The sequence below is a fragment of the Eleginops maclovinus genome, chromosome 21 (genome assembly GCF_036324505.1).
Source record: "Eleginops maclovinus isolate JMC-PN-2008 ecotype Puerto Natales chromosome 21, JC_Emac_rtc_rv5, whole genome shotgun sequence".
Classification (NCBI taxonomy): Eukaryota; Metazoa; Chordata; class Actinopteri; order Perciformes; family Eleginopidae; genus Eleginops; species Eleginops maclovinus.
In genome coordinates this window covers 782501-796038 of record NC_086369.1, presented here as the reverse complement: position 1 = coordinate 796038, position 13538 = coordinate 782501, and the positions used below count along the sequence as shown (strand labels likewise).

Sequence of the window (13538 nt, the reverse complement as noted above, 5' to 3'; positions counted from 1 at the left end):
ACATAAACTAAATAAAAGCGACTGAAGACTGCGCCGGGGTTAGGGACGGTGTGTGGAATGTCCAAAAATAAGTAGTGTACTATGTCGAAAAGTTGGAAAAAACGACGTAGTATATTACGCCATATTTGGACCGACAGGAACAGGCCGTACCTCTACGGAGTGTTCTTTGTGGTTTGTCAATATCTGGGCAAAGTAGACCATGTCGTTATTTTTCAATTGCTCCGGAAATAACCTTATCCAACCCTCATCTAAAAGTTCTGGACACAAGGGGGGAGCCTTATCTAAAAGATGGGCTTTTGGACATGAAGGCCCTATCTTAAAAATCAACAGCATTATATCATTTGGGACCCTTATCTAAAAAGCACCTTTTCATTAACAATTATCCAAACGGAAATAGCATAGTTTGTTAGTACAGTATGTCCTAATAAAATAGAATACGACATGGTGAAGATGTGTTGGCATGGTCTCTGAAGCTGCAGCGTGTTCCTCCTGATGGAATGCTCGGGTCATTTATAACGCCTTTGCACCTATCGGCCCCGTAGAGATGGGAACCCTGTGTCTGTATACTGCTCACAGGAGAAAGCTAGAGTACTGTAGAGTGGGCGGAGAGATATCACTCCAGATATTATCAGAGCATTTTGGACCAGCACAGATGGAGTCCCTTTGAAGTGAAGATCAGGCCCGTCTGACATCAGACGACGGTCAGGGCGCTTTTTGAATAATGATGCATGATTACAGCGGAGGAGGCGAACAAACACGCCACACTTATGGATCATTTGAGAGGACGCTGTAAATCAACACACTTCTCATTATGTAGTATTGAGGCTGCGGAAGAAATACAATATGTTCAGGTAGGATATAATATAAAAAGGAAGCAGTGTGTTATCATCACTTCAAATACATTCATCTAATTACTCTCCCCTCCTGATTGAAGTGCATTACAGTCGAGACTTTCTTGGCGTAAAGAAACTAAACCCCCAAAAAAAACCATGAATTAAAACTAGACAATTAGAAGAATTAACTCAAATCCACCAATGCAGGAAATGAGGACCCGAGACATACTACCCTCTTTATTCCATTTCTAACAATTCTGGAAAGAAATCAGGCGTGGTAAAAACAGCCTCCAGAGCCCTCACCAAAAGACTGCATCGTCTTATTTAGAAAATATCAACAAAAATGAACCAATGGACATCAGATGTACACACTCTGGCGACATCATCAATGCACCGTCACCCTTTCCCCGCAGTCCCTCCCCTTCTCATTGGCTAAATTTTGATCGGGCTTTAAAGTTTCCGATTGGCTGAGAGTTGTTGCTGTTGCTAGGTTCCTGTTGCTAGGACGGTTGCCGTCTCGGCGGCTCAGCAGGAAACATGTAATGAATCATGGATGGTTGATTTTTCTCTAAGCACCCTAATCTGTGATGCAGATGAGCCCCGAAAGCTCGCCTGCCCCCCCACCACCTCTGGATGGGTTCATTAAACATTTTTTGGGGGGGGTTTCAGGGGCTGGCAATTCAGGAATAATGGTGTCAAATCACATGCAAACACCAGGGAGTCAAAGGTCATTCTAGCTTATGTAGAAGTGGAAGAGGTGCGAGGGGTTAGGGAGTTTAGGAGGTCAACGCAACAGTGGTGCACAGGTGCGAGGTGAGGCTGTTTTGAATGGGAGGGGGAGGCCAGGTGTGCTAAACGTCAGGTAACTGTTTCCCCGGACATCTGTCCCAATGTGCATTACAAGCAGGATCACACTAACACACATTCAAGCACTTCACACGTCTTTAGATCACTTTTAACTCAGCAGGTGAACCCACATGTCATTAAATAGTATGTGAACTTACCTGGATCAAACTTCTCTACAGGTAACTAGTAGTTGTACCCTCCCACCCCGGTACGCAACACAGAACACAGAGGAAGCGTTTCCACACGGCTGTTGTGATGCTACATGTATGTTGAGCTTATGAAACCCGTTAACAAAAGGTCATCTGTCGAGGTGCAAAGCGTGCCGCCGCGACTTAACAACCGCTCTGGGCCTTTTCAATATCCTGCTATTATACCGGGGAGAGGCCTGTGTTTAGCGTGACTTATTTATCCTGTCCTGTAGAAACAGAGTGCAGCTGTTCCATATAAACTGCTCATACGAAACACTTCTGCTATAGACGCTGAGCATTATCCACAGAGGGCAAGACGACGGTGTAAAAGGAGGTAATTACAGACAGCAGATGACACACAATATGGGCCCGCTGCTTTAATGGCACACAGTAGAAACCCAGAGTCACTGTGCTGTATGTAAACATCTTGTGTTGTTCACCACTGAGGGTTTCCTGCCTCCGCAGCAGTACTATCTCTCAAGTAATTATATGTTATATCTCCAGCGAGGCTTGTTCACATGCTCGAGTGCTTTTATAGCCATTTCTGGCTTTCTAACCCACATTTTGTGTCTCCTACTGCAGATGCGGGTTTAGTAATATTTGGTACAGTGGGGTTGCAAACATGCTACAACGGTCCAACTCAATTCCATCAGGAGAAACACCTGCAGCAGCTCCTCAACCCCTGCAGCAGCTCCTCAACCCCTGCAGCAGCTCTTCAACCCCTGCAGCAGCTCCTCAACCCCTGCAGCATCTAGAGGACATTCAGCAGCTTCAGGAAACATGAGCAGCGTTTACTAAAAGCTGCAGAAACCAAACGCTGCAAGAAGCTCCAACACAACGGAGACCAGGGGACACTAAAGAGAGACGCACACAGCTGGAGACCAGGGGACACTAAAGAGAGGCGCACACAGCTGGAGACCAGGGGACACTAAAGAGAGACGCACACAACGGAGACCAGGGGACACTAAAGAGAGACGCACACAGCTGGAGACCAGGGGACACTGAAGAGAGACGCACACAGCCGGAGACCATGGGACACTAAAGAGAGACGCACACAGCCGGAGACCAGGGGACACTAAAGAGAGACACACACAACGGAGACCAGGGGACACTAAAGAGAGACGCACACAGCTGGAGACCAGGGGACACTGAAGAGAGACGCACACAGCCGGAGACCATGGGACACTAAAGAGAGACGCACACAGCCGGAGACCAGGGGACACTGAAGACAGACGCACACAGCCGGAGACCAGGGGACACTGAAGACAGACGCACACAGCTGGAGACCAGGGGACACTGAAGACAGACGCACACAGCCGGAGACCAGGGGACACTGAAGACAGACGCACACAGCACACAGCCGGAGACCAGGGGACACTAAAGAGAGACGCACACAGCTGGAGACCAGGGCACACTAAAGAGAGACGCACACAGCCGGAGACCAGGGGACACTGAAGACAGACGCACACAGCCGGAGACCAGGGGACACTGAAGACAGACGCACACAGCCGGAGACCAGGGGACACTGAAGACAGACGCACACAGCTGGAGACCAGGGGACACTGAAGAGAGACGCACACAGCCGGAGACCAGGTCACACTAAAGAGAGACGCACACAGCTGGAGACCAGGGGACACTAAAGAGAGACGCACACAGCCGGAGACCAGGGGACACTGAAGACAGACGCACACAGCCGGAGACCAGGGGACACTGAAGACAGACGCACACAGCCGGAGACCAGGGAACACTGAAGAGAGACGCACACAGCCGGAGAACAGGGGACACTAAAGAGAGACGCACACAGCTGGAGACCAGGGGACACTAAAGAGAGACGCACACAGCTGGAGACCAGGGGACACTAAGGAGAGACAGCTGGGACCGGAGCGCTGGGTGACGTTCAGGACCATAGAGCTGAACTGCACCAGCAGCCTCTCACTCCTCTATAAGCTCCGTGCTCGGCCCTTTAATGAACCCCTTCATGCAGAAGTGCATCCCTTGACAGACTTCCTCTCGTCTCCCCACCCCCCGTCCTCCGCCACTAAACAGCTCCTTTAGAATGGACTTGTGTACGTGACGCTAATACCTCCTGACACATTTGTTCACCGTCTCTTTATCATTAATAATTATGCAAAGGAGCCGCGTTCTCAGCCGAGCAAAAAGAAAGCAATCTTAGTATGCAAATGGTCTGAGGGTCCCGGCAGAGCGCGGCGATTAGATGTGTGTTGATAAACTCATTTATGATGAGTGACAGTGAGCGGGATTAGAGCCGGTCAGCATCCGCCGCCGCCGCCAAATGCCAGGGTATCCCCCAGATGCATGATGGGACAGGGATGAAACAGGGTGGAATGTCATTGTGGCTGCTGTGAGCCCGTTAATAACCAGAGGGGAGGAAGCATGGGGGGAATGAGAGGAGATCTGCTTCCTGATTGAAGCCAGATGTTGGCCCTCGCTGAGACTTGTCACCTTCAGCTGCTCACATCCCAAACCTTTCAAACAAACCGAGTCAACCATCACGACTGGACCCTGGATCCCATTCAGGATCACACCTGACCCTTTTGGACCTGGATTCAGCTACAGCAGCTACTATTAAATCCTTTACGAGGCTTTGAGGTCCTCTTAGAAAGGTTTATCAAAGAGACCCTATTCCGCTTTTAGGGTTTTCCCTTCCTCTGAATGTGTTATAGAATTCTGTGCATGTAAATGGTCGGCAGAGGCTAAAATCCACACTTCCCGAGGGCTTGGAAACGCCTCCTATGTCCCTAGCATGCTAGCTTTTGACTGCATAATGGGGTTCCACATAATGAATCATGCATTGGCCCGCAAGTATTCAGGCAAGATCAGTTTTCTCAGGATCAGTGTTTTGACAGACAGAGACCCTAGAAGAAGAAGAAGGAGGAGAAGGAGGAGAAGAAGGAGAAGGAGAAGGAGAGAGACACTGGCCGGGAGTGCCGAGTTGAAAAGCTTGTTTGTTTCTTCAGAAGATCAAAGGTATGGATGCCTTGGACCGACATGAGAGGCACCGCCGCTGCAATCTGCTCTCCATTCACTCCCCACAACACCAGCAGGGAACAAGGCTCTGCTCTTTGGGAAATCCTGGAAAGCATCCCAGACAGTTTTTCCAACAGGCAAACACTCTGGGATCTCCTTTCTGTCTCCGTGGGGGGGGGACATGTTTGTCAGCATGTAGTGTTATCTCTCAGACGTGCGATGACCCGACGGTGGATTTATACTTAATGCTAAACCGTAAGGACTTCACTCCAGAACCGAGACGTGACTTGGGAGCTATATATAAGCAATTACTTTTTAAAGCAACCAGGTAGATGTGATTAAAGCTAGTCAGGTTCCCTGCCTTAATTCAACTGGACGTGGATTAATAAGAAGGAATCCATTATTTTTGTTGACTATCCACAGTATCTTAGGGGGATATTTCACCTGTGAGGCCGGTAGAGCAAATACTGAAACTGAAGTCCAAGGTTTTCCTGAAAACAGGTGAAGTGTATCCAATGCAGCGGTTACTAACCTCTCTTCATTTGATCCGTAACACATTCATGCATGTCCGTAATAAACATATATAATAAACTCCTAACTTAAAGGGTCCGGTCAGGTTTGCTGCTACGTGCTGTTTCATGTAAAAGTCAAACATAAAGAAAAGGCTTGATGCAAAAGTGATCTCACAGTAAGTTATGATGAATGTTCCTCTGGTCAGGAGCCCCTGCTGGGATTTTGTTTGATGGTTGAGGGCCGGTTTCCATCCCAGTCCAGCCCTGAGATCAGATAATATAATATCAGATTAGACACAGCAAGTACTGCGATAAGACACGATAATAAATCTATATATATAATAAAGATACGAGGAGATCAAATCCGCTCCAATACCAGACTATATGACGCTGCACTCTGAGTCAATAAGCTACAATACCATACGTTTGGATACACTAAGCTATGATAATAAATGTACCTAACATCGGCACAAAACATTTCCTCATCTCTGAATATCTAAATGTTTTTAATCCTATTTTAAAATGAGCTGCCGTTAGCCCCAAGGTCCGACTGGTGGGGATCTCTGCTCTAATGAAGAAGCTGCACTTCCTGATGAGGTGTGTCAGACGGACTGAGAGCAGATTACAGGAGCTGTGAGGGCCACGTCTGAAAGGGGCCGCAGTGTGTGTGTGTGTGTGTGTGTGTGTGTGTGTGTGTGTGTGTGTGTGTGTGTGTGTGTGCTGCCCATTGACAGCTATAATAACCAGGAATGAGCTTCCGTTATCTTCCTGACGTCTCATTAGCATACGATCTGCTGATGAGCTGCCGTCGCTAACCGGAAAACACCAACCCCCCCCCCCCCCAATTCAGGTTGTAGAGCACACAGAGTTAATCAGCTTAGAAACGACTGTATGGAAACCATAATTACGCATGTTTAATTGCGTATCCTCTGATGGATACAAGTTTATTAGAAAGTGTATTCGTGGTAATTGCTTCCTGAGGTTTCCGCCGTCACTGTGACATCCTGTCAGCTCCCGTTCGGATTGGAGGATCAATGCGTTACAGAATGACGTCTCTCTGGACGCTTGGTTTAACTCAAAGTGATTTTTAATTCAGGGATTTCTAAATTAGAGTTTAGGATAAATCCTTGGAGAGAGATCTGTCAAAATCGGAGTATCTCTCAGTAAATAAGCAGGGGTATAAACGACTGGAGAGCAGGAAACACATTTACTGTTAGCTGTACCTGCATTCCATCCGGCCGACACACCAACACTGAAACTGTGTATGACAGATTATTTTTCCAACTTTTAACAATGTCCCATTATTTTTTCTAAAAGTCGACATTTAAACATTTCCCATATTTTGTTTTTTATTTAGGATTTTTTTTAAATTTCCGATTTTTATTTTGATATTTATTTTGAAATGGAATTCTGGAACGTACTGTCCTTCAGTGGATGTTGATGGAAGTTGACATCCCTGTAAAAACCCTGAGGAAACAGAAACCCACACAGACAGCGCCGCAGTGTAATCTGATCTGATTTATTACCAATCTGAATGTTACTCTTCACACAAAATATATCCTTCTTGTATCATCATTGAGGCTCTCAGAATACAGCTCAGACAGCACTATATATCGTAAAGTTATCTATACACAGGGGGGGTAATCCGTCACTAAACATCACGATATACGGTGATGGAGGGACAAACACTTTGGCTTAAATATAATTACTCTATTCATATATAGCTATCTCCGTTATATGCATTACATTTAATATTAACAGACGTGTTCGAGTGACAGCGTGAGTAATGAGGATTAAAAAACACCTGATGTCGAAGAATGAATTCATAATCTGTGAGGCTTTTATCAGAGCAGACCCACACCCACACCCACACACACACACACACACACACACACACACACACACACACACACACACACACACATGGATTCATCACGGTGATATAGGCTGTATTTACATTAGTATTATACTCTGAATTACTTAATGAGAGCTCCTGTGATCAGTAGGAGAGAAATGTACCGGCGGCCATTTCTGTAGTTCTTTTAACCCTTGTGTACGGTGGCCTGCAGGTGCAAACGCGCTGCAGCTTCAGAAACGATGCAAACACAATCATTTTGAATTTATTTTAAGCTGCAGCTCGTTCCTCTTAATCGGACCGCTCCCCGCACCTGTCGGCCTCCGTACCTGTATGGCGGTCCAATTGATTTGTTTTGTTATTTTAACTATGAGAAAAAGAATCAAAGGCTATTATTTTTCAACCTTCAACTCCATTTGCTGTCCATTAAGAATGCAGTTCAAGTCTTTATTAGAGTGAATCTTTTTTCTTTTACATACATTTATCACAAAAAACAGACTTAATTGATTTAGTATTTGCAAACATTCATCATAACTGTTATCCATAGTTAGTAATTGAGATAAAGTGATAGTCGTTAAGGTTAGGGCTGTTATTTCTGATTTCTGTAATCATGTCCTCGGTTAATTTCACCCAAATAGTACGAAAGGGTCAAAAGAGGGATAAAAAATGCCCCAAATTCTCTGGTTCCAGCCTCTAAAATGTGGGAATTTACTCTCTCTCTGTCACAGTTAATTGAATATCCTAATATTTGAGACTGTAAATCAGATTAAAGCCGTTAAAAAAGCCTTATTTCATCCAATTATTCCAGAAAATGAACTGCAATATTTAATGTAACAGTTGCTAGGCAGGTTTGAAATGTGCTGATCAGTTCTTCCGATGCTATTTTTAGGACGTAAATCTTGACGTGATCAGCTCATCAGTGGCACTAGCACGGTATGTTCAGGAACAACACCACAGTAAGGAGAAACCAGCGTTCGTATTGGCAAAAAGTCCCGCGGGAGGAGCTCGTTTCTAGACGATCGAACCACTGAACAACCACACGGATCCAGGTGAGACATCTGGCACGACATTCATAGGTATACAGTATTTATATAGAGGTGAAGAGGAGGCAGAGACAGAAACACGGCGAGGAGGAGGAGGATGTCGGTCTTGAGTGGGCAGAAGGAAAGCGAAGTTCAGCGATGAAGAGGAGGAGGAAGTAGAGGAGGAAGGTGAGATGCCTCCTCTAAGGAAGCGCTTTCAAAATGGCGTTCACCTCCTCTGCCACGGCTGTCAGCGCAAACTCAAACTGCTCCTGAGGAGGAGGAGGAAGAGGAGGAGGAGGAGGAGGAGGAAGAGGAGGAGGAAGAGGAGGAGGAGGAGGAAGGTTTTAGTAGCTTTTACAGGTAATTAGTGTTTCTCACATTCACATCTCGTCTTTTTATTATTGTCTTCTCCATCTTTGTGCATTGATCTGTAAAGGTCCAGAGGGAGGAACACTTTAGGGATTAGAAATGTTGGTGCTTTACGTTAGCTTTCTGCACAAACTATCGGATGTGTTTGTCCGAAGACTGCAGGTGAATAAAAATAAGCTGCTGTGTGTGTGTGTGTGTGTGTGTGTGTGTGTGTGTGTGTGTGTGTGTGTGTGTGTGTGTGTGTGTGTGTGTGTGTGTGTGCATGTGTGTGTGTGTGTGTGTGTGTGTGTGTGTGTGTGTGTGTGTGTGTTTGTGAATCCCACTCATAGCTTCCCCCTGAGGAAGCGCAGAAAGGGAGGGTGATTGATGTTTGGCCCCGTGGACCTGCTGCTGTGTCTCTGTATACTCCTCTCCTCGGGTTGCAGGCCACGGGGTCTTCTCCGTCTCAGAGAGAGAGAGAGGTACGTAGGAGTTTGGAGTCTTTAGATGTGTCACGGTCTGGCCCGAGGAGAGGCCGGATCGATACGTAGGAGAGAGTCTGCAGTGATGTTGTGATGGAGAATATCTAGCTTCAGAACACCACGATTATATGTTCCAGCTTGAAGTTCTGTGTGTTTTAAACCACTTTAAAAAGCAGGTGCATGATCACATGTGCACCACCAGGGGGAGATCAGTCTCTGCAGGCTGGACTATCGCATGTCTGTCTAAGGGGAATAAATCAGGGCTAAAACAGGTGGAAAATGCACAGGACAAAACAAACAACAATTTATTGTCTAAAATCTTTAAACCTGACTTAATTTACACCTCGTTAGCATCTGATTTCTGTGAATCAATAATATTGCATTGCATAGCTTTGAGTTGTCAGAGAGGAGAAAGGGCTTGGAATCATTTCACAGCAGCAGTAATAAAACCAGTGCAGAAAGTGGGGTGTGTTTCAGCTTCAGGAAACACTAACACACTGCTGCACACATCCACCTTTATTATCATTATCATTTCTTCCAATTGCAAGAGGAAAAGCTTTGCACACAGCCTCCTCAGACTGTGACGAGGTGAAGGACGTCTGAAGAACTGGACTGGTGTATAAAAATGTAACTGAAATAAGGATAAAGCTTGATATTTGATGCATTTTCTGACTCATTTTTGGAGCAAATCTATGCAAGAAGAGCTAAAAGGCTGCAGGTTTTGTTGCTTAACATTAAATATCGTTTGGACTGAAAGTCAAAATAAGGGAAATTTGAAACCTTGGAGGACATTTCCTGTCCCACCTGCAAATAACACACGCCCAAAATGCAGATCTAAACACAAGTTTATAACGTATTACATCCAAGCGGTGCGTTCAACATGTGCTGCAAATATAACAGACTCCTTTATAATAGATGCATTAACTCGTAAGACAGAGTGTTTGTGTTATCACCACATCTCTCCCCTGATCCGGTGCATATGAAGTAGACAATGTTTGAATGGCTGCACCCCCCCCCCACCCCACTCCCCACTCCTTACCTTTGTCTGGACCATCCCGGCTCTCTGGTCTCTCAAGTGCTCCAGGGTAGCGGCAATATCAATCTCTTTAGCACCTGCAACAGACGGAGAGTTGGACTGAGTTCAAAGCGCCGTGGTAATCCAGCTCACATCTGTCAGTCTCTCTTTGGAAACCGCCCGGCGACTCAGAATTATTACATTCATCCCCGGAAAGAAAGTTGGACCGGAGCCACGCCTGCTTCCTCGTTAACACATGGCTGATCTGCAGGTCTGTGCGTTTACAGACGCATGTGTAACTTTATTTATCTGATAGAGGGGTTTATTGTTTCTGCAGCAACAGTTTCCTGCCTGGAAATCTTCTGTCAGATTTATGGGTTTCAGGACGAGGGAGAAAGGAAACCCTCAGAGAGCTCCTGAAGATGTGGTTGAAAGTGAGAAAGAGAAAGGAAGAGTTCCTTTGAGAGCTAAAAGAGAAGGGGGGTTTAATGCAGCCGGACTCAAAGCACTCCGGTGCTCCGACATCACTTTCATGTCTCAGAGAGAGGCTGGATCCTCGAGCTAAGCCGAGGAGAGGCTCTTACAACAAAGGGAGAAAGGGTTTTGCAGACGGAGATTACCTCCAGTCCGTACAGTGGGTTCTGCAACGGGACACCAAGAGGTTAAAGAGGCACCTTTCATCCTGCTGACCCCCATCAGGAGCGGGCAGACCCGTCGCTGTTTTACAGAAAGTGGAATCTGTGCAGACGGCTGCTAGCCTGAAGACGGGGAAGGGGGGGGTCTCAGGGGGGAGGTCAGAGGGCAGAGGTCAGAGGGCGGGATAAGCTACAGAGGGTGAAGTGACGCAGCCGGAGTAGCAACAACAGATGTGCATGTCATTAGCGTGCGCATGCATCCTGAAAACTGAAAACAGGGCCGCTGCAGAGCTCAGCTGGTGGACCTGGTGCCCATTTACTGGGGCTTGGTCCCCCATGTGGAGGTCCCGGGTTCGAAGGACCATTTGTCCCACGTCATCCCTCTGTAAAGAAGGTGTTCCCTCTCCTGTAGTGGGTTAATGCATGTAAACGGTCTGCAAAGGCTAAAATCCAGTTCCATCACAACGGAACACCTGCGCTCCTATTGGCCAGCGCTCCGACACATTGTATGTGATAGGCTAAGGGGCGGGACATCTCTAAGCTGGTGCACCAGTCACAACAGAGCCGGCCAGCTAACCAATCAGAGCTCTGGTTTCAGACGGAGGGTGAAAACTTCAAAATCTAATCTGATCTCTTCATGACATTATGAGTCCCCCATTAAATATTAAATATTGATTCCCAACCCTAACCCCCCCCCGCCTTAAACACCCCATCTCCATGCATGCTCTATTTAAATGCATGTTGTGCTGCGGGTCAACACGGCGTGACGGAGAGCTTTTTCATCTCCCTCCTCCCTTTGTCTGTCCGCCAGCAGGAGTCACCCTCTAATGCTTCCCCGAGACCCTCTGTGCACAACCGGAGGCTTTCCTGTTGCCGGGGAAACGCTCGAGTGCAGAGAGAGAGAGAGAGAGAGAGAGAGAGAGAGAGAGAGGAGAGAGAGGGAGAGAGAGAGAGAGAGAGAGAGAGAGAGAGAGAGAGAGAGAGAGAGAGAGAGAGAGAGAGAGAGAGAGAGAGAGAGAGAGAGAGAGAGAGAGGGAGACATGGCGGTGTGGAGGAACTGCTGTATGTCATGCTATTAAAGCTTGAAGTGATATTTACCTTTAGCCATTCTGTTGAGCACCATGTCGATCAGGACGTAGGTCCCGCTGCGGCCGGCTCCATCGCTGCAGACAGAGGGTGGGGGTCATTACAGCGGCTTTAACTCTTATACTGAGACACATTTACACCTGCTGAGAGACTGGGGAGGAATCAGTCCGTGCATGCCAAGAGGAAAGACATTGTCAGACTGGAAATGGGACTCATTTATTTTGCCAGATTTAAGGTCTTTACATTAAAAACCCCCCGACCAGATCTGAATATTTGATGCTCCGATAAACGTGCATGAGATACATGTGTGGTCTGGGGCTTCTGGGGAGAAGGGGAAGGGTTTGTGAGGCGCACCGGGGACAAAGGCTTTTTAAATGAATGCACCTCAGGAGCAGAGGAGAGGTGGAGAGGCCGGCCGGCTGCAGAGAGCGTTTGGAGAGCCTTGCTTTCCTCCAGAGATAGCCGCATGAAAAGCCTCCCTTTGTGCCGCCGGCCTTTCAGCCGCTCTGCATGGTAATTGCAAACAAGGCGTGCACATCTCTCTAATAAAGGCCGGGCCAATAAAACAGGAGCACCGCTGCTTCATTAATCCACTGCACCCCCCCCCCCCCCATGCATGACTGAACAGGACGGGACTGTTAAAAGTGGTCCGACAGATACCTGGTGGTTAATGCAAACCAATCAAGTGAAGTCAGTTTAAAGAGGACTGGTTTTCCCTTTCCTGTTTGTTCTATAGGTTTGAGTGCATGTAAACGGTCTGCAAAGGCTAAAATCCCCCAGAGGAGATTCTCATTGGTGTACACAGATTCTGGATTCAGTCCCTAAAGATTGAAATAAGGGGTTTGAAAGTGATCGTACCGGTAGTTTACTCAGTTAATAAACATTATACGCTGATTTACAGACGTCTGTTTCCCCTAGTCTTCAATTGGCTAGCGATAGGCTAAGGGGCGGGACCAATCACAACAGAGCACAGACAGTATGAGAGAAATAAAGAGCTTTTTGAGCATTAAAGCATGCAGACATGTCCCAGTGGAGACTACACACTGATACACACCTGAACATGATGATGACATGTCCTCTTTAATATAAACACACTCCTATCAGCAGCCTGATGAGAGGAGTACTAACCTGCAGTGAACAATGATCGGGCAGGATCGACCCCGGTAGCACTTGTTAACCTTTCTGCAACAGAAAGAGAGAAGTGGATGTTATTGTGAGCGTGAAGGCTGCTAACGAGTAGCTGCTGAATAATTACAGTGGGGGGGGGCAGACGACTCATCAGAAGAGCAAACCTTGGAGACGCTGCCTCCTGTCAATCAAGTCTGTGAATCAGAGGTAAAATAAAGCTGTGATGTTGCGCCACGTTAACCCTCGGCCAACTATTGGATGCTTTACACCACAGGCACGGTGAAGGCCCGACTACCCCATTTCACACCAGCCCCACCCCACCCCCTCTGTTGCCATGGAAACTGACTACAGCGAGAGCGTCGCTGCATTTCCACTCTTTTTTTTTTACCTTTCAGCTACCTTTTTATTAACATGCAGAGCAGGTTGGAGTTCCCATGCAAGCCAGAGGAAGGAGCAGTGAGAGGAGGAGGAGGAGGAGGAGGAGGAGGAGGAAGAGGAAGAGGCAGGTGGTGCACAGGCCTGGCTGAGGAGACACAGTTTCCAATGATCACTTTTGTGACTATGCAACTGGGCTCATATTACTAGCTGCAACATCAC

At 47.1% G+C, this 13538-nt stretch overlaps 1 protein-coding gene across 1 annotated transcript in view; it reads right to left on the bottom strand.

Moving 5' to 3' along the window:
* Positions 1–6870: 6870 nt before the first annotated feature.
* ptprn2 (protein tyrosine phosphatase receptor type N2) overlaps positions 6871–13538 on the bottom strand; it is a 94812-nt gene continuing 88144 nt past the window's right edge. Inside the window, exons 20-23 of the mRNA XM_063912198.1 lie at positions 12942–12995; positions 11826–11890; positions 10117–10190; positions 6871–8516 (exon numbers count right to left, since the gene is read on the bottom strand). Coding sequence (XP_063768268.1) covers positions 8448–8516; positions 10117–10190; positions 11826–11890; positions 12942–12995 — 262 coding nt within the window. The 3' untranslated portion in view covers positions 6871–8447. The remainder of the gene's footprint in view (positions 8517–10116; positions 10191–11825; positions 11891–12941; positions 12996–13538) is intronic.